This window comes from Macaca mulatta, chromosome 17 (assembly GCF_049350105.2).
Source record: "Macaca mulatta isolate MMU2019108-1 chromosome 17, T2T-MMU8v2.0, whole genome shotgun sequence".
Lineage (NCBI taxonomy): Eukaryota > Metazoa > Chordata > Mammalia > Primates > Cercopithecidae > Macaca > Macaca mulatta.
In genome coordinates this window covers 97,406,312-97,427,232 of record NC_133422.1, presented here as the reverse complement: position 1 = coordinate 97,427,232, position 20,921 = coordinate 97,406,312, and the positions used below count along the sequence as shown (strand labels likewise).

The following is a 20,921-nucleotide window of genomic DNA, read 5'->3' as shown; positions in this document are numbered from 1 at the left end:
TCTGGCTCGACGCACGGGCCAATCCCCTCGCCCTACACCTTGGCTGGAACCTGAGACGGATTCGCTCCCAAAAGATGCTCCAGTGGCAGGAGCAACTCAAGTTCATCATTGTCCTGAAAGAGAGGAACAGCGCGGTTCTCGGCCGGAACAGCAGAACGGCAGGGGACCCTCACCTGGGCGCAGCGGGGCACGGGCTTTGATTGTCCTGGGGCCGCGGAGACCCGCGCGCCTGCCCTGCACGCCGGGCGGCACCCTTTGCAGTCGCGTTGGCTGCTGCGATCGGCCGGCGTGCCCCTGCCGAAGCCTCGGCTGCTTCTGTCCACCTCTTACACTTCTTCATTTATCCGTGGATCATTTCGAGTGTCCGTCTTGTAAATGTTTAGCATTTTGCTACTTTATTGCTTCTTTCTGGCGACGCTTCCAGCACTCGCCGAGACCGGCGGAGAAAAGCAGCTGAGCCCGGAGAAGAGCGAAATATGGGGACCCGGGCTAAAAGCAGACGTCGTCCTTCCCGCCCGCTATTTCTATATTCAGGCAGTGGATACATCAGGGAATAAGTAAGTCGAGAAACGGCTCCTTACCTATTTTGGATGGCGGTTAAATCTGTTTCTCCCTTTAAGTTTTTTCTTTCCAAGAACTCGTTTCCCCACAACAGTTTAAATTCCAGGATATTTGGGTACCAATTTTTCTCTGTAGCTGTAGAAATTGTTCCGAATTATAATATATGCAATATAATGTGTTGGATATAACATATAAAATAATCTCCTAGCAATTTTGATCTTTCCAAGAACTCGTTTCTCCACAGCAGTTTAAATTCCAGGATATTCGGGTACCAATTTTTCTCTGTAGCTGTAGAAATTGTTCCGAATTTTAATATATGCAATATAATGTATTGTATATAACATATAAAATAATCTCCTAGCAATTTTGATTCGGATTCCCACATTATCAGGGCAAGACAAAGTCCCTCCACTTTGCTGGAAATACTGTTTCTAACTACTTTTCGCATAAGCTGTTATAAGGGATTTAAACCTAGCTGTTAGAGACTTGATGGGCTTCATCTTTCTCTGGTGCGGCTCTCAATTTTCAAGGAGACATCTGCAGGTAAGCATGTTTTGAAACTGAAAAAAATGAAGTACTATTTGAAACTTTAGAGTTCAGAAGGAAAGTATCGAAGTATTAATCTCCTATATGATTGTAACAAATATTTTGTTCCAATGAATTTAATACTTTAACATCATACTTAAAACTTATTTTTATGATTCATATACTTCTGAAATGATTGTCTTTATTATTGGTGGATGCTGACCATGTGTATTTCGTACAGAAAAAAATACTGGAATAAAAGATTGTCAAGTGAAAGACAGTTTGTAAATTTTGTTATTTGGCAAAAGATGATACACTACCTACTACTTTGCTTTTGCCCATGGCTGAGCGTGATTTCTTTTTTTAAGACAGGGTTTCACTTCCTAGCCCAGTCTGGAGTGCAGTGGTGCAATCACAGCTCACTGTATCCTCAACCTCCCAGGCTGAAGCTACCCTCCCACCTCAGCCTCCCTAGTAGCTGGGACTACAGGCGCGTGCCACCTCGCCTGGCTATTTATTTTATTATTATTATCATTATTATTATTATTTGTAGAGACAGGATCTCACCTTGTTGCCCAGGCTAATCTCGAACTCCTGGCCTCAAGCAGTCTTCCCGCCTTGGACTCCCAAAGTGCTGGGATAGTAGGCATGGGCCACAGTGCCAGGCCTGAGCGTGATTTATAATACTGATATTGTAAAGATTCATTGGCAGAGATTTTTCAAAATAAGATCATTATCTTTGGGACCACCGTTTGATCACAAATATCCAGATGTGATGGCATGAAATAAATAAGTTGGTAAGAATATTTTTCTATATGGAATGCATGAGTATGTTCTATGCTTATATAGACTAGTAGTCTTAACATATTCCATTGTGATTGTTTAATGAAACTGTTTCATGTTATCTTGGCCACTGTCATCCTCATTTTTTTTAAATCTTTGATCCATCATATTCATTCTGGTACTAAAAGCGTAAGATAAAAAGAGGCAATAATATGTTAGAGGAAGAATGTGGAGGAGAATAATCAACTTTCCAGACTGAAGAGCATAATCTTTGTGTGTTTGTTCATTAAAATAATCTGTTTATTTTCCCCATCGCCTTTTCATCACAGATTCACATCTTCTCCAGGCGAAAAGGTCTTCCAGGTGAAAGTCTCAGCACCAGAGGAGCAATTCACTAGAGTAGGAGTCCAGGTTTTAGACCGAAAAGATGGGTCCTTCATAGTAAGATACAGAATGTATGCAAGCTACAAAAATCTGAAGGTGGAAGTTAAATTCCAAGGTCAGCATGTGGCCAAATCCCCATATATTTTAAAAGGTAATTTGGAATATAATTTTATACCAGCAGTATTCGAATAAAATAATATATGTTATTGCATCAACAAAAACAACTTGGCATGATATATATATATATATATATATATATATATATATATATATAGACTTTTTTTTTATTTACTGAAAGAAAAAAAATAAAGGCTTTCTACTTGAAAGCTAAGTTATGAGTCCTGGTAAAAGACAAGATTTGAACGGAAATTCTGATTTGCTTAAGAGCAAGGAACATATTAGTAGAGAATTTACTCTGTGAAGACATACATTAGCAAGAATAATCAAGCTGTGTGCATCATCATATATGATACTTTCTTAATTGGAAATATATGACTTAAGTAACTGATAAATGTTACTGAAATTTGGTAGATCACTTCAGAAAGGGAGATAGCTTGAAAGAGAAGGCGGGCACTGGTGGTTGTTTTTTGTATTGTTCCAATGCCATTTTCCCAGAGAAATTCTCTTTTTTTGTTGTTTTTTTTTGAGACGGAGTCTTGCTCTGTCGCCAGGCTGTAGTGCAATGGCGCAATCTTGGCTCACTGCAAGCTCCGCCTTCTTTGTTCAAGTGATTATCCTGCCTCAGCCTCTCAAGTAGCTGGGACTACAGGCACGCACCACCATGCCCAGCTAATTTTTGTATTTTTAGTAGAGACAGGATTTCACCATGTTGGCCAGAATGGTCTCGATCTCTTGACCTCATGATCTGCCTGCCTCGGCCTCCCAAAGTGCTGGGATTACAGGCATGAGCCACTGTGCCTGGCTATTCTGATGTTTCTTATATAGGATGAGAATACAGTTTTGTTACCTAGAGCCATCTCCTTCCCTCTTATAGGCGACAGTACCACAAAACAGTAGGGAAGCAGTGTATATACAAGGGCAGAAATCTTGCCCCCCTTAACAACTGCAAGAAAAGTAAACTTTTTTTTTTAATTTTTGTAAACTCTGCAGAGAAGTAAGAAAAGGTAAACACTTTTTAAGAGTGTCTAGGCTCCTTTCCTACATTCCGCCAGTACCGCCTGGTATAGTATCACCCACTAAACCTTAAAAAGATATTCCATTGTCAGCCACTGCCTGGGTTAGGTGGGATCTGACAATTATAAAAAGGAATAACAGTAAAACCTCAATGCAGATTGTAATTAACTTGTTATAAAATTAGTGAAGTGGACTGTTTTGAGAATTACTTTTGCTTCTTTTTGTTGCTGTTGTTGTTGAGACAGGGACTCACTCTGTTGCCCAGGCTGGAGTGCAGTGGTGCAATCACTGCTTACTGCAGCCTTGACCTCCTGGATTCAAGCAATCCTCCCACCTCAGCCGCATGAGTAGCTGGGACTAGAGGCACTCACCACCATGCCCCACTAATTTTTGTATTTTTTGTAGAAACCGGGTTTTGCCATGCTGCTCAGGCCGGTCCCAAACCCTAGAGCTCAAGTGATCTGCCCACCTCGGTCTCCCAAAGTACTAGGATTACAGGCGTGAGCCACTGTACCCAGCTACTTTTGCTTCTGTTTTTTGTTTTTTGTTTTTTGTTTTGAGACAGTGTCTCGCTCTGTCACCAGCCTGGAGTGCAGTGGCGCAATCTTGGCTCACTGTAAGCTCTGCCTCCTGGGTTCAAGCTATTCTCCTGCCTCAGCCTCCCAAATAGCTGGGACCACAGGCACGCACCACACCACTTAGCTAATTTTTGTATTTTTATTAGAGGCGGGGTTTCACTATGTTGGCCAGTATGGTCTCGATCTCCTGAGCTCATGATCCGCCCGCCTCGGCCTCCCAACGTGCTGGGATTACAAGCGTGAGCCAGGGCACCCAGCCTACTTTTGCTTCTTAATAATTCCTAAAAAACAACAACAACAACAAAAACAGAATGGCAGTTCCTTGTTTATTTTCGTTGTTATTGATGATTTACTTATTGAGAAAAGTACCTTAGACACTTTAAGAACCTGTTTGTATAACAGACCATCAAAATATTAAATCATATCACTTTTGTCTTTCATTAAAATAGGTATGCCCCTCTGATACCCTTTTACCAGTATTTGGTTATTCTTCAGTCTACAAAACATAAGGAATAATGAGCTGTAATATATACCATAGACATAAACTAAGTATCTGTTGGCTTTCTTTTGTTTTTTGAAACAGAGTCTTGCTCTGTCACCCAGGCTGCAGTGCAGTGGCGCAATCTCCACTCACTGCAACATTCACCTCCCAGGTTCAAGCTGTTGTCATGCCTCAACCTCCCGAGTAGCTGAGATTTCAGGCACACACCACCATACCCAGCTAAACTTTTCTGTATTTTTAGTAGAGATGGGGTTTCAACATGTTGGCCAGGCTGGTCTCAAACTCCTGACCTCAAGTCATCCACACACCTCGGCCTCCCAAAGTGCTGGTATTACAGACGTGAGCCACTGCACCCGGCCTCTATTTGCTTTCTTTTGAACTCATGCAAAGTAGACCTTATTATGAATATATCACAAAACTTCACTGTGAAGAGCTGTCGGAGGAGAAGACTGACTGACTTGCAATGCCCCAATATAGTAAAAATGTCTTACTTTTTTCTTTTCTTTGAAACAGGGTCTCACTGTCTTGCCCAGGGTACAGTGGTACAAACATGGCTCACTGCAGCTTCAACCTCCTGGGCTCAAGTGATCCTCCCACCTCAACCTCCCAAGTAGCTGAAACCACAGGTGCATGCCACCACACCCAGCTAATTTTTTATTTTTTGTAGAGACAGGGTCTCCCTGTGTTGCCCAGGCTGGTCCCGAACTCCTGGGCTCAGGCTGTCCTCCTGCCTTAGCCTCCCAAAGTGCTAGGATTACAGACATGAGCCCACCTCGCTGGCCTGTAATTCTCTTAAAATGTGTTTTCAATGAAAATGCTCTTCCTATGTAACTAGGCAAAACTCATGAAGCCACATTATAGATACTTATTACAAGTTTCAAATGCTGAGTGAAATTATCACTGTTGTGCTTTGTTATTCTTATATAAATAGGGCCGGTTTACCATGAGAATTGTGACTGTCCCTTGCAAGATAGTGCAGCCTGGCTACAGGAAATGAACTGCTCTGAAACCATTGCTCAGATTCAGAGAGATTTGGCACATTTCCCTACTGTGGATCCAGAAAAGATTGCAGTAGAAATCCCAAAAAGATTTGGACAGAGGCAGAGCCTGTGTCACTACACCTTAAAGGATAACAAGGTACAACACGCGATTCAGGTTTGCTTGTTTGTTTTAGTGATTTTTTTTTTTGCTTGTTTTGAACATTTGGCTACAATTAGCTAAATCATGTTATAAACATTATTCGAATGAGCATTGTGACAAGCTTTTCCTCAGTGAAATCTGCCAGTGTTTTTAGACTAACATAATAAATGGTAAATTCTCTTTTAGGTTTATATCAAGACTCACGGTGAACATGTAGGTTTTAGAATTTTCATGGATGCCATACTACTTTCTTTGACTAGAAAGGTAAGTACATGTTTTCTCTTAGCTGTAATAGATCATTTAAGCCCAGATTTTACAGGATAATTCAAAATACAAATTCTAACACTATCAGCGTATTCTCTTCTGGAGCCTCAGGATAATACTGTTGTGAAGCTTTCTGTTATTTCAGTATCTGCGTTTGTTTCCTAGGACTGCCGTAACAAAGTGCTACAAACTGAAAGACTTAAAAGAAATATATTCTCTCGCAGTTATGGAGGCCAGATGTCCAAAATCAAAGTGTCAGCCAGGTGCCATGGCTCACTCCTGTAATCCTAGCACTTTAGGAGGCCGAAGCGGGTGAATCGCTTGAGCCCAGGAGCTCGAGACCGGGCTGGGCAACATGGGAAACCCTGTCTCTACAAAAAAATACAAAAATTAGCCTGTAGTAGTTTCAGCTAATGGGGAGCTGAGGCAGGAGGATTGCTTGAACCTAGGAGGTCGAGGCTGCATGAGCTGAGATCACACCACTGCACTCCCAAGGCCTGGGTGACAGAGTGAGATCCCGTCTCAAAAAAAAAAACACTAAAGTGTCAGGAGGGCCAGTTCCCTCTGAGTTGATCCTTTCCTTTCCTGCCCCGTCCTGGCTCCTGGCAGTGACCCTCCATCTTTGGTGTTCCCTGGATTGCAGCTGCATCCTCCCATCTCTGCCTCTGTCATCACGTGGGCTTCTCCCCTCATGGCTCTGGGTCTCTTCTTCTTATAAGGACACAGCATAGTGGATTAATGGCCCAGCCTACTCCAGTATGACCTCATCCTAACTAATATCTGCAACAACCCTATTTCCAAATAAGGTCAGTCTGAGACACTGGGGTTTAAGACTTCAGCATATCTTTTGCAGGGACACAATATTTTATAGAGGAAAGAAAAATGCCTTATCATAAAATTATTTTGGTACTAAACTAACTTTGAGTCCAAAGATGACTTGCCTTGTACTGAATCCCATTCCTTGGAATAATGGGCTTTTGTCGGGTTCTAGTGGAATGGTTTGAAAGTAATGTCAAAATAGTGGATGTGAAAGACTCTACCGACATTTTTACCAAATGTGTATTTATTTATAATCCATTATAATATTTATTTATTCAATAATTTGCATGTATTTCTTGATTAAACTACTCATGGAAAATCATAATGCCTTTCTTTTCGAGATTTCAAAGCACTTACAGTACAGTCTGTTAATTCTGAATGTAGGTAGTTATATAGCATCAATATTAAACCTCCTTTAAACTAAGACATCGGAGTACTGTCATACTTCTCTTGCTCCTCTGTGTCAATCTATGGGAAAATGAGAATGTTCTTCAGGACTTCAGTTTCTCAAGATGCTTCTCAGACTGATCAGTGCTGGTCTGGCCTTAAAAATATATATCTGTTGTTTTGTAAATACTCTAAACATTTTCTGTGACTAGATAAAACAGATCCTCTTTACTATTTATGCCATTTGCCAGTAAAGGAAGGAAGCATAGCTTGAAACTTACTATGTTGCTGTTGGTGTTGGGCTTCCTGAGTTCAAATCCTGGTCCCACCACCTACCTGGTATATGTTTTTTAAAATGGAACCATTGGCTCACTAGCAAGAAACTAGGGTTAGAGTCCCAAGTGCTAATTTTTAAATTATTTTCCAATAATTCTCCTTCTCTTTGATCATCTTAGAGGCTGTTCGCAGTATTAGAACAGAGATTACTTTTGCCATTTCATCCCTTTCGTAGGGAGCGTAGAATGCTTATACATGTGACCATATTCTGAAAAATTGCCCACTATTCAAACCAAGGTAATTATCATTACCTAAAACATGTAACATTGGCCTTTCATTAATGCAATTTCAAATTTAAATTGATAAATACAATGTATTATCCAATGCAGGAAATGTGAATAAGCTTCTTGTTTTGTTTTTTCTAGGTGAAGATGCCAGATATGGAGTTCTTTGTTAATTTGGGAGACTGGCCTTTGGAAAAAAAGAAATCCAATGCAAACATCCATCCAATCTTTTCCTGGTGTGGCTCCACAGATTCCAAGGATATCGTGATGCCTACCTACGACTTGACTGATTCTGTTCTGGAAACCATGGGCCGGTGAGAGAGAAGTCAGGGTTGGCCCAGAGCCTTGGTTTTCTTTCTTTGGTGAGTTCTTTTCAACAACCTTTGTGACATGATGATTTGGGAGGAAAATCTGTTGCACTTTGTTTTCTAGGGTAAGTCTGGATATGATGTCCGTGCAAGCTAACACGGGTCCTCCCTGGGAAAGCAAAAATTCCACTGCCGTCTGGAGAGGGCGAGACAGCCGCAAAGAGAGACTCGAGCTGGTTAAACTCAGTAGAAAACACCCGGAACTCATAGACGCTGCTTTCACCAACTTTTTCTTCTTTAAACACGATGAAAGCCTGTATGGTCCCATTGTGAAACACATTTCATTTTTTGATTTCTTCAAGGTATGACTTAATCAGTGGCTAATCTTTTTTGTTTTTCTAATGTATTTGTACATAGTGCTTTGGGAAGGGAAATTGAGGCCTGCAAATTACAAGAGGTGGGAGAAGTTCGCACAAAATTGAGTGAATATCGAGGCATAGCGGTGCTGGGGACTGTTTTGGCAACCAGGATCTGCCCTCACTGCCTAGTCTTGACATTAAATGTGCATCAAGGGAGTTTGGAGCCTGGATAGAGCTGTAATTTTTTTCCAGCTAACCCTTGAGATAAGCACATGTCACCTCCAAATATGTTTTTAATAATACTTACATGTAAGTCATTTTACAAATACTTTCCCCAGAGCCATGTTATCACCACAGAATAAGGAAGATAGAAACTATTTGTTTCTTATCAGGTCTTATAGTGGGGAATGACTTGAAACCTATCCAAATGTTCTGCCTGGGAATTAGGGTTTGCTTTCTGTGTCTAGAATGTGGATTCCCCGTGTTTCCTGGGGAGTAGTCCTTTTTCTAACAACTCCCTTTTTAAGGCAGTGGGCAGCACCCTGCTCTTTAGACCGTGGAGCTGTTTCTGAAGTCCCCCGTGGTAGAGAGAGAGGTGGGGAAAAGGTCGTCATCTGTCTTCTGTATGTGGGAAGACAAGTGATTAAGGAGTTCTGTCTGCCCTGTGGATGACCAGGATTTCTTTTGACAGGTTGTGTTGAGGCAGGTTGACCTAAAGAATGTTAGAAGTTGAATTGTCCGTATTTTTCTATATGCATATCCCAAAGATTTTTGAAAGAAATGATTATAACCAAAGTGCAAGGACACTAGTCATCCTTCCTCAGTGGAGGGATGCTGCATCCTGCTTTGGCTTTATTCCTGCCTGTTGAATTTTCTGCAACTAAAGATGAAAGATTACTACAGTTCTATGAATATTTTTATTCATAGGTGTTCTTGCTCCACAGCTTGCTAATTTCTTTAAGACATATGTCTGGGTGTTTAAAAAACATGGTTAGCCAGGCGTGATGGCTCATGCCTGTAATCCCAGCACTTTGGGGGGCTGAGGCGGGCGGATCACCTGAGGTCCAGGGTTTGAGACCAGCCTGGCCAACATGGTGAAACCCCATCTCTACTAAAAATACAAAAATTAGCTGGGTGTGGTGGTGCATGCCTATAATCCCAGCGACTTGGGATGCTGAGGCACAAGAATCACTTGAACCCGGGAGGTGGAAGTTGCAATGAGCTGAGATCACGCCACTACACTCCAGCCTGAGTGACAGAGCGAGACTCTGTCTCAAAATAAATACATAAATAATATGGTTAACATGGCTCAGAATGTGCCATCATGAGGGGCACGTTTGCAATCAATAAAGTAGTAGGAGAATTACAAAAACTCACAAATGAATCTATCCTTCCTTATGTTGCAGCCTTAGGACAACAGTATGATTTTATTGGCTGCTTCAACACTAGATTTGTATCCTCCTTTGTAAAATTTAGGAGCACATCAAGCATTTAGCTCTAGATCAACCTGTTGTATAATGACGCTTACTAAATGGCAAAGGCAGAGCATGGAAGCTGACCAAATTGTGTCTGAGGATTGCAAAGGTTTATCTGTGGGTTGGGAAGGAAAATAGAGTGGAGAAAAGGAAATTTAATGGAGGTTCTTAGACTTTACCATTGTTTTGCAGCATAAGTATCAAATAAATATCGATGGCACTGTGGCAGCTTACCGCCTGCCATATTTGCTAGTTGGTGACAGTGTTGTCCTGAAGCAGGACTCCATCTACTATGAACATTTTTATAATGAGCTGCAGCCCTGGAAACACTACATTCCAGTTAAGAGCAACCTGAGCGATCTGCTAGAAAAACTTAAATGGGCAAAAGATCATGATGAAGAGGTAAGGTTAGTCTCCTTGAAGCCTTATTTCCACTTGTTTCCCAATATCATGGGTCCCTTTGAAATGTGTTGTACCTGGAGAGCATCCAGGATGTTCACGTAATAGACTTTGGCCTGAAAATGGGAAGCTGCCTGCTCATGGATGGCACGGCAGTTCCTCTGGGCTGAACACAGCGAGCACTGCATCTTACATTAACTCTCCACTCTGCATGTGAAACAAAAAACTAACCGGGTTGCGGTGGCTCATGCCTGTAATCCCAGCACTTTAGAAGGCTGAGGCAGGCAGATCACCTGAGGTCAGGAGTTCGAGACCAGCCTGGCTAACATGGTAAAACCCCGTCTCTACTAAAAATACAAAAATAAGCCAGGCGTAGTGATGGGTGTCTGTAGTCCCAGCTACTGGGGAGGCTGAGGCAGGAGAATTACTTGAACCTGGGTGGGAGGCGGAGGTTGCAGTGAGCTGAGACCACACCATTGCACTCCAGCCTGGGCAACAAGAGTAAAACTCTGTCTCAAAAAACAACAACAACAACAACAAAAAGTTGCACTGTGGCCTTGATTACACTTTCTCTTTCAGTAGGGTTGCTCTGAGCCACAAGCATTACCTCCACTAGCAATGTGAAAATTATAAGATGGCCAGTCTGGCAGGAGTCACTAACTGGCTACAGGTTAAAATGAGGGATTGATTCAGAAGTAGATACAGCCATAAATAGATAAATAAAGAGGGATGGAATGCAATAAACTTTAAGCTAATTGTTTGCTGAAATTTGTGAAGGCAGTGTGCTAAGCTTCATCTTGCGTTTACAAAGTCATCATTAGTTTGCTTGGTGTACACCTTGTCTCTCCAAGAGAGGCTTAATTCTAGAATGTCCAACATGACTTCTCAAACTTTCAAGTCTTAGAAACCTCCCTCCGATTTAAACAAACATACTCTGTTAAGTGTTCTGTTTTACGACATGAGACTACCCCCAAAGATATTATTTCCCACAATTGCCTCAATGTATACATACTCTGAAGAGCAGTTTGCAGATGCCTGCATGGGAAAAATGGATTCTATTACAGGACTTTATCATTGTTCTTCCTGTAGGCCAAAAAGATAGCAAAAGCAGGACAAGAATTTGCAAGAAATAATCTCATGGGCGATGACATATTCTGTTATTATTTCAAACTTTTCCAGGTCAGTATTTTCCAAGAAAATTATCACATAACTTATAAGTAGACATGTTAAAAACAAATAATATTTTACTTAACAATTTCTAAACGTGTTACTCTAGGGAGATACATATATATGTATGTATCAGAAGTATATATATATACTTATGTGGATGAAAATGAGAGGCAAATATTAAGTAATCATAAAAATAGTTGAAAACCAAAGATTAGCTAATGGAAAATGTTACAATATTAAGTGAAAAGTATTAATATTAGAACTATGTGATGTTTAACTAAGAAATTGGCCTCTGATCCTACACAGTTATGGTGCATAGATTTGTATGTTCTCTTTGTGTTACATTGCTGCTGCCTCACCGTATCTTTGTCTAAACAGTGCCAAGTGTGTTTGGGCCTCTTGTGCTGACTCCATATGAGCCATGACTTCCCTTGGAAATTATTTCCATGGACCCGAGCATTTAGAGATTGTAATCAAGCATATCTGACCATTTAAAGGACTCTTTTTAAAATGTGGTAGTAGGCCGGGTGCAGTGGCTCACACCTATAATCCCAGCACTTTGGGAGGCCGAGGCGGACGGATCACCTGAGGTCAGGAGTTTGAAACCAGCCTGACCAACATGGAGAAGCTTCGTCTCTACTAAAAATACAAAAATTAGCCGGGCATGGTGGCACACACCTGTAACCCCAGCTACTTGGGAGGCTGAGGCAGGAGAATCACTTGAACCAGGAGGTGAAAGTTGCAGTGAGCCAAGATCACACCACTGCACTCCAGCCTGGGTGACAAGAGTGAGATTCTGTCTCAAAAAAAAAAAAAAAAAAAAGGTAGTAAACAAGTTCTTGGCTAATAATAGTACTAGATCTAGAGTAAGATTTTTATCTCACAGTTGCAGATACTGAGCCCCGTATCTGAGGCTCTGCTACAGATCAAAGTTGGTATATTTCTGGCCTGTACTGGCTCCTTCCCATTTTGTAACCTTCCGTTGATGGAGGGAAGTGTAGGATAAACCATGTAAAATGAATAAACTCGGGGGATTTACCATGTGAATTTCTAAGCATCCATGGGGCAATGTTCATTCATTTAGCATAGGTACTTAGCACAGTGCCGTACTCAGAGTAAGCACATGATAAATGAAGATGATGATGGAGGCTTGTGCAAGCCATGATAAGGAAAGCAGAAGTCTGTGTCTTCACATTCTCAGTCTAGGGAAGATTGTGTGCAAAATTGTTTTTACCATAAGGCAGAAGACGGTTAAAAAAAAAAAGTCATGGAAATGTAGGATAGAATAAAGAGATGTCTGTTAGGAATAGGCAGCCAGTGTTCATCCTCTCAGATGCTCTGCTGTTGGTGTTCAGAACTAGTATATATGACGGACTGTGCAGATCACAGTTTGACACACATAAGTTAAACGAATCATAGTCTTCATCTATTCTAGCCTGTCTCATTGGGTGGATCTAAAGTGTTGTATAAAGAATGCTTTTATGTTGTTGCTTAAACAGGAATATGCCAATTTACAAGTGAGTGAGCCCCAAATCCGAGAGGGCATGAAAAGGGTACAACCACAGACTGAGGATGACCTCTTCCCTTGTACTTGCCACAGGAAAAAGGTAACCAGAACTGAGCTTATGACCAGTGTCAGAATAAAAACTAACATTGATCCAAACATGGATTTATTCCTATAGTCATTCAATCAGGCAGCAAATATTTGAGTTCCTCTCGAGGTCTCCAAGCAATTCAGTCTGCCAGAGAGATAGGTATAGAAGACAGCAGTGCTCAAGAAAGGATGCTACAATGCAGATAATTGAGAAGACATGGTAGCTCCCTGGCAAAGTGGAGGGAAGCCTTTTATAATGTGAGGATCCAGCTTACACCCTAGTTGAATGGATGCTTACAGTCTGAAAAATATTTTCATGTGTATCATCTGATGCCCTCATCTCCTCATGAGATAAGTTTGGCAAAGTTCATCATCCCAGTTTAGAGAAGGAAAAATATGTAACCACGATTATTGATGTTTTCCAATTCTTCATTTGAAAGTCATCTCTGTTGATACCACTACTTAAGGATCTCATTGATAAAAATGAAAGTCAGGTTCACATCTGGACTTTTAAGGTAAAAAGGACCTTAGAAGTCATCCAGTAAATGCCTTCATTTTATGGTTAACAAAACTGAGCCCAAAAAGGAATTGTGCTCAAAATCATCTAGCTGGATTAAGCAAAGCAAAAACCAATCTCTCATCATCAGATTGTGATTGTGTGTGTTTGTATATAAAGACATAGTGTGGCAGGGGACTGTTGCTTTGATTATGATTTCTGTTTGAAGGAATGTAAATTGCATAAAATAGAGTGTATATGTGTGTTTGTGTGTTTGTGTATGTGTGTGTGTAACATATGCTGACTTGACATTTTAAGCAACATAATTATGTTTCTGAATGGACAAGTTCAAAATTGTGGTATTATAACCAAAGACAAGAAGGCAGATTTGGCAATTATTATGTCTACCTCTCAAGGGGGTATAAAAGGAATTAAGGTGAGGCCGGCCCCAGTGATGTGACAGAACCAGCGTATATGAGCTCACCCGTTGATAAATATTCGGGAATTTTGCATACTGGTTAAATTTTTGGTAGGTTGGAATCAGCCTGATAAGAGTATTTACACCATGACAATCAGCACATGCTACAAATCAGAATTTTGGTTGTTTTATTTTTGTCTTTGTTTTTTGTAGAACTCATTTACCACTAACCAACTGGCCCTCAAAGGTAGTTCATCATCATTGTTAACTCTATCAGTGTTCCAGGTCCGTAAAAATCAGTTAAAACCAATGACAAAACAAGAATTGCCAAATGGAAAGGTTCCCCCTCACCAATCTGTGATTAGGTATCAGAACACTTCTCACTTGGGCTCTAAGTGAGACTAGGCAGCTTCCTTGCTCCACCTCTGCTCAATTGTTTATCTTCATCTACGTGATTGAGAGGAGGTACCCAGCCAGTATCTTCCACTGATTAGTAGAAGTTAGGGGCCAGAATGGTAGCTTTGTTTATTGTTTCGCTCATTGTCTATCCTAACCTTTCACCACTACCGTTCATAACACAAGGCCTTTACAGTAGTACAGCCCGTGGATGTTTGGGTTCCTTATCAGTAGGCTATGGAACACGATGTGATTTTACCCTTAGCTGACTCTGGGCCTCTGGAAATAGTCCCAAGCCCTAAAAGCCTCTAGCGGCAGCTTGGCTCCCTCTCATCTTTACAGGAAAATAATTAACAAATAAGTGTAAGTCTTCTTCACTTGTGTAAGACTTCTTGATAGCTCTAAATATTTTGCTTCTTAATTGCAGACCAAAGATGAACTCTGATATGCAAAATAACTTCTATTAAAATAATGGTGCTCTGAAGACTCTTCTTAACTAAAAAGAAGAATTTTTTAAAGTATTAATTCCATGGACAATATAATATCTGTGTGATTGTTTGCAGTATGAAGACACATTTCTACTTATTATGCAGTATTCCCATGACTGTACTTTAAAGTACATTTTTAGAATTTTATAATAAAACCACCTTTATTTTAAAGGCCTATGTTGTGCTAATTATTAGCTGTGTTTGGAACAGGGAGCAGTAAAAACAGAGGGAATCTGGGTCCTTGATGCACAGCAGCCCAGACCACCTGCCCAGACTGGTTTTAGATGACAAAGCAATGAACCCCTGTCTCCTTTTAAGCCCATATTATTGTGGGTATTCAGCCAAACTTAATTCTAGCTAATAGTTCATACAAGGCCAATCATCATATGGCCTCTACCTGCGTCTTTAGTCAAATCTCTCAGCACTTTCTAATGTCAATCCAGTCCTCTGGAAGAACGAGTCCTCTCCCAGTTCTGTCGATGCCTGTGTCCTTACCTTCCTGGCCCATGCCTTTCCTTTGTCCTGGAATGTCTTGGCCCTCTCTTCTTCATCCAGCTTAGACATCCTTCAGTACATATTTTACCCTTACTAGATTTTAAGTGCCATGAGTTCAGAGACCAGGCCTTTCTTCTGGGTAGTCCTAACGTCTAATAGAGTGACAGCAACTAGAAAGACTGAATAAATATCTAATGGGTGATATAGTTTTGATGTTTGTCCCTTCCAAATCTCATGTTGAAATGTAATTCTGAGTGGTGGAGGTGGGGCCTGGTGGGAGGTGTTCGTATCTTAGGGGTGGATCCCTCATGAATGGCCCGACACCATCCTTGCAGTAACAAGTGAGTTATCACTGTGAATTCACATAATCTGGTGGTTTTAAAAGGTGTGGCACCTCCCCCTCTCTCTGTGTTACTCCCTCTCTTGCCACATGATACCCTGGCTCCCCTTTGCCTTCCACCATGATTGGAAGTTTCCTGAAGCCCTCTCCAGAAGTAGATGCTGGCACTACACTTCCTATACAGCCTGCAGAATCATGAACCAAAATAAATATCTTTTCTTTATAAATTACCCAGCCTCAGATATTTCTTTGTAGCAACACAAAAATGGCCTTAACACAATGAGTAAATGAATGAATGAAAATCACTTTGAAATGCAGTTAAAAGAACTTAAAAAGAACTAAAAATCTGAACACTGAACCATATATCATATTTTACAGATTCCTTTACCTAATATTCTCTCTTCCATTCATCTTCCAGTCAAATAATTTTTTCTAAAATATTTTGAATCTTGAAATAGACATACAGAAGAATATAAAATGTATATCTGCAATTTAAACATATATCTGCAATTTAATTATATGAAAACATCCATGTAATCACTGACAAAGATTCTTTGCTTGACCACCTGTATTAATCCGTTCTCTCGCTACTAATAAAGATATACCTGAGACTGGGTAATTTATAAAGAAAAGAGGTTTAATTGACTCACAGTTCCACAGGGCTGACAAGACCTGAGGAAACTTGCAATCATGGTGGGAGGGGAAGCACACAAGTCTTTCCTCACATGGTGGCAAGGAGAAGCGCCAAGCCAAGGGGGAAAAGCCCCTTATAAAACCATCAGATCTTGTGAGAACTCACTCACTATCACAAGAACAGCATGAAGGTAACTGTCCCCATAAATCAATTACCTCCAACCAGGTCTCTCCCACAACACGTGGGGATTATGGCAACTACAATTCAAGATGAGATTTGGGTGGGGACATAGCCAAACCATATCATTTCGCCTCTGGCCCCTCCCAAATCTCACATCTCACATTTCAAAACACAATCATGCCTTCCCAACAGTTCCCCAAAGTCTTAACTCATTTCAGCATTAACCCAAAAGTCCAAGCCCACAGTTTCATCTGAGACAAGGCAAGTCCCTTCCGCCTGTGAGCCTGTAAAATCAAACGCAAGTTAGTTACTTCCTAGATACAATGGAGGTACAGGCATTGGGTACATATACCCGTTCCAAATGGGAGAGATTGGCCAAAACAAGGGGCAATAGGCCTTATGCAAGCTCTAAATCCAACAAGGCAGTAATTAAATCTTAAAGCTCCAAAATAATCTTTGACTCCATCTCTCACATCCAGGTCACGCTGATGCAAGAGGTGGGCTCCCACGGCCTTGGGCAGCTCCACCCCTGTGGCTTTGCAGGCCACAGACCCTCACCCCAGCTGCTTCCACAGCTGGTATTGAGTGTCTGCTGCTTTTCCAGGTGCAAGCTGCAAGTTGTCAGTGGATCTCTCATTCTGGGTCTGGAGGATAGTGCCCCTCTTCAGCTCCACTTGGCAATACCCCAGTGGGGACTCTGTGTGGGGCCCAACCCCACATTTCCCTTCCACACTGCCCTAGCAGTGAGGGCTCCGCCCCCACAGCAAACCAACCTGGACATCCAGGTGTTTCCATACATCCTCTAAAATGTAAGCAGAGGTTCCCAAACTTCAATTATTGACTTCTATATACCCGTAGGCTCAATACCATATGGAAGCTGCCAAGGCTTGGGGCTTGCACCCTCTGAAGCCATGGCCCAAGCTGTACCTTGGTCCCTTTTAGCCACAGCTAGAGTGGCTGGGACACAAGCAACCAAGTCCCTAGGCTGCACACGGCAGGGGTGTCCTGGGCCTGGCCCCAAAACCATTTTTCCCTCCTAAGCCTCTGGGCCTGTGATGGGAGGGGCTGCCTTGAAGGTCTCTGACATGCCCTGGAGACATTTCTCCATTGTCTTCATGATTAACATTGGACTCCTTGTTATTTATGCAAATTTCTGTAGCAAGCTTGGATTTCTCCCCAGAAAATGGGTTTTTCTTTTCTATTACATCATCAAACTGAAAATTTTCCAAACTTTTATGCTCCACTTCCTCTCGAACGCTTTGCCATGTAGAAATTTCTTCTGCCAGATACCTTAAATCATCTCTCTCAAGTTCAAAGTTCCACGGATCTCTAAGGCAGGAGCAAAATGCTGCCAGCCTCTTTGCTAAAGCACATCAAGCATCATCTTTATTCCAGTTCCCAACAAGTTTCTCATCTCCATCTGAGACCACCTCAGCCTGGACTTCATTGTCCATATCATGATCAGCATTTTGGTCAAAGCCATTCCACAAGTCTCTAGGAAGTTCCAGACTTTCCCACATCTTTCTGTCTTCTAAGCCCTCCAAGTCTCTAGGAAGTTCCAAACTTTTCCATGTTTTCCTGTCTTCTTCTGAACCCTCCAAACTGTTCCAGCCTCTGCCCATTACCCAATTCCAAAGTCACTTCCACGTTCTTGGGTATCTTTACAGCAGCACCTCACTCTCTGAAGTACCAATTTACTGTATTAGTCCATTCTCACGCTGCTAATAAAGACATACCCATGACTGGGGAATTTATAAGGGAAAAAGGTTTAATTGACTCACAGTTCCACAGGGCTGGGGAGGCCTCAGGAAACTTAAAATCATGGTAGAAGGGGAAGTGAATACATCCTTCTTCACATGCCTGCTGGAAGGAGAAGTGCTGAACAAAGGGAGAAAAGCCCCTTATAAAACCATCAGATCTTGTGAGAACTCACTCACTATCATGAGAACAGCAGCATGGGGGTAATTGCCCCCTTGATTCAATTACCTCCCACTAGGACCATCCCATGACACATGGGGATTATGGAAACTGCAATTCAAGATTGTTCTCTGACCGAACTGAGAGTCAGGCTACTATTTCTTGTGACCCAATAACAAGATGCAGATGAACTGGGGAGGAAGAGAGTTTTTATTTCTGTAACCAGCTACAGGGAGAAGGCCTGGAAATTATCACTAGACCAACTCAAAATTACAAAGTTTTCCAGAGCCTATGTACCTTCCAAGCTATATGTCTATGTTTTTAAGTGTGCATTCATCTAAAGACATAAGTGATTAACTTCTTTTAATCTATAACTAAGTTCTGAGTCTTGAAGACCTTCCTCTGGAGCCTCAGTAAATATACTTAATCTAAATGAGTCCAGGTGCTGGGGTGATTACCCTTATCTTGCCTCCTACTAAATCACGGAGGTTTAGGGAGTTCCTTCAGACTCCCAATAAACTTGTTTGTGGAGGCCTTGGGAGTTTCTTCAGGCCCCCAGTAAAACTTGGTTAATCATGCTTTAAGGTTCAGGAAAGGCCTAGGCAAAATTCTTGGTGGGCTGTTGTTACATTCCAGCCTTTGTATAAGGACACTAGCTTTTAACATTTAATTTACCACTCAGTCAGTACTGAAACAGTTGTATGGAGGCCTGTGTTAGTGAGACCTGGCCTGCCACAAGATGAGATTTGGGTAGGGACACAGCCAAACCATATCACTATCCTTTCATCAGTCTCCTGAACCTTGTCATAGGCCTATCTGCGCACTGCCTTATAACATTCAATTTTACCAAGAACCCTGCTAAGTCAGTTTCACAAAAATCCCCCACCCTCCATATGTGACCACGCTTTGTATCTAATCTACTTCCTCATCCTCTACCATCCCCCAAGTCATGTCTGATCATGCTGGCCTGTTTTCAGCTAGAATCCCATTTGGTCTATTTAACCAGATTATCTGTCACCCTGATGCATTTCCTCTTGGTAATTTTCCATCCACTGACTCCCTACCCTGATCCTTGGCTATAAATGCCCATTTAACCATGCTGTATTCAGAATTGAGCCCAATCCTATACTGAAATGTCTTGTCCCCTGTTGCAATAGTCCTGAATAGCATCTGTTTTTTACCACTTTATTGTCCAGCTCTGGTTTTTCTTCGACATTTCCACTCGGGTTCAGAAATAGAACATTGCTTAGAGGTGACCACAGTGCCTCCCCTTATCACATTTCCTCTCTGCTCCCAGGTAACCACAAACATGATGGCTGTGATAATCTTTTTCTTGCTTTTTAGTTTTACCACCTACATATAGCACCTCCCTAAGCAGCAGAGTTTACTCTTGCCTATTTTGAAATTGATGTAAATGGAATCATATCAAATTTCTGTTGGTGTTACTTGCCTTTTTTTTTTTTTTTTTTTTTTTTGAGACAGAGTCACACTCTGTCACTCAGGCTGTAGTGCAGTGGCACAATCTTGGCTCACTGCAACCTCCACCTCCTAGGTTCAAGCGATTCTCCTGCCTTGGTCTCCTGAGTAGCTGGGATTACAGGTGCCTGCCTTGCCCAGCTAATTTTTTGTATTCTTAGTAGAGACAGGGTTTCACCATGTTGCCCAAGGTGGTCTCAAACTCCTGAACTCAAGTGCTATGCCAGCCTCGGCCTCCCAAAGTGTTAGGATTACAGGCGTGAGCCACCGCGTCCAGCCTTACTCATTTTTTATATGTGGACAGTACTTCACCATATAAATATGATCACTTTATTTTACCATTCCATTGCAGATGGACATTTGGATTCCTCCCATTTGGGGGAAATGTCAATCAGTGCTGCAGTGAACATTCTTATTCATGTTTCTTGGCCACATTTGATTAGAAGTGGAATTACTGGGTTATAAGGGATGTACATCTGTTATTTCACTAGATAATGTTAAATGACTCCAAATTGTTTGTCCCAGTTTATGCTCTTTCCAGGGCTGTACAGAATTTGCAGTTGCTTTACTTTCTTGCTAACAGTTGATATTATCAGACTGACAAATTTTTTGCCAATCTGATTAGTACACAATGGTAACACATGTTTTAATTTTCTTTTCTCTGATTATTAATGAGGCTGACCATTTTGTGGTTATTAGCCTTTTGTGTTGCCTTTCCTGTAAAATTTTAATTATTTTCCTACTAAGTAGTTCAACTTTCTGCTGGATTCATAGACATATATTCTGGATTTAGTACTTTGTGGTATATGCTCCATACGTTCTACTTTATGGCATGTCTTAGACTCTCATTTCAGTGTCTTTTAATGCTCAAAAGATTATGTTTTTGTTTTTTTGGGTTTTTTTGTAGAGACGGGGTCTCACTAGCTGGTTATTTAATGTAGCTAAGAAAACTGTAGGTTTTTATGTATGTTCTGTACCCAACCCCTTAACGAACGATTTTATTAGCTCTACTACATTTCACTTGTTTTTTCTCAAACACAATCATATTTGAAAGTGACAGTGTATCTTCTTTGCCATATTTATAATCTTATTTATTTTCTATCCTTATTGCATTGGCTGGAACTTGTAGCATAATGTTG

The 20,921-nt window shown here is 41.3% G+C and overlaps 1 protein-coding gene across 1 annotated transcript; it reads left to right on the top strand.

Moving 5' to 3' along the window:
• Window positions 1-20: 20 nt before the first annotated feature.
• POGLUT2 (protein O-glucosyltransferase 2) lies at window positions 21-14,911 on the top strand. The gene is made up of 10 exons (XM_015121421.3): window positions 21-557; window positions 2,199-2,404; window positions 5,399-5,604; window positions 5,794-5,871; window positions 7,779-7,951; window positions 8,070-8,307; window positions 9,972-10,181; window positions 11,268-11,357; window positions 12,848-12,955; window positions 14,680-14,911. Exons 1-10 carry the CDS (start codon window positions 376-378, stop codon window positions 14,695-14,697), a joined length of 1,509 nt encoding a protein of 502 aa, XP_014976907.2. The 5' UTR covers window positions 21-375; the 3' UTR covers window positions 14,698-14,911.
• Window positions 14,912-20,921: the final 6,010 nt, after the last annotated feature.

Bases quoted from the DNA above. Each gene is read 5' to 3' on its own strand.
- POGLUT2 (XM_015121421.3), top strand. From the start codon at position 376: ATGTTTAGCATTTTGCTACTTTATTGCTTCTTTCTGGCGACGCTTCCA. The intron at 2,405-5,398 runs GTAATTTGGAAT...TTATATAAATAG, and splicing joins ATCCCCATATATTTTAAAAG to GGCCGGTTTACCATGAGAAT. The intron at 5,872-7,778 runs GTAAGTACATGT...TGTTTTTTCTAG, and splicing joins TACTTTCTTTGACTAGAAAG to GTGAAGATGCCAGATATGGA.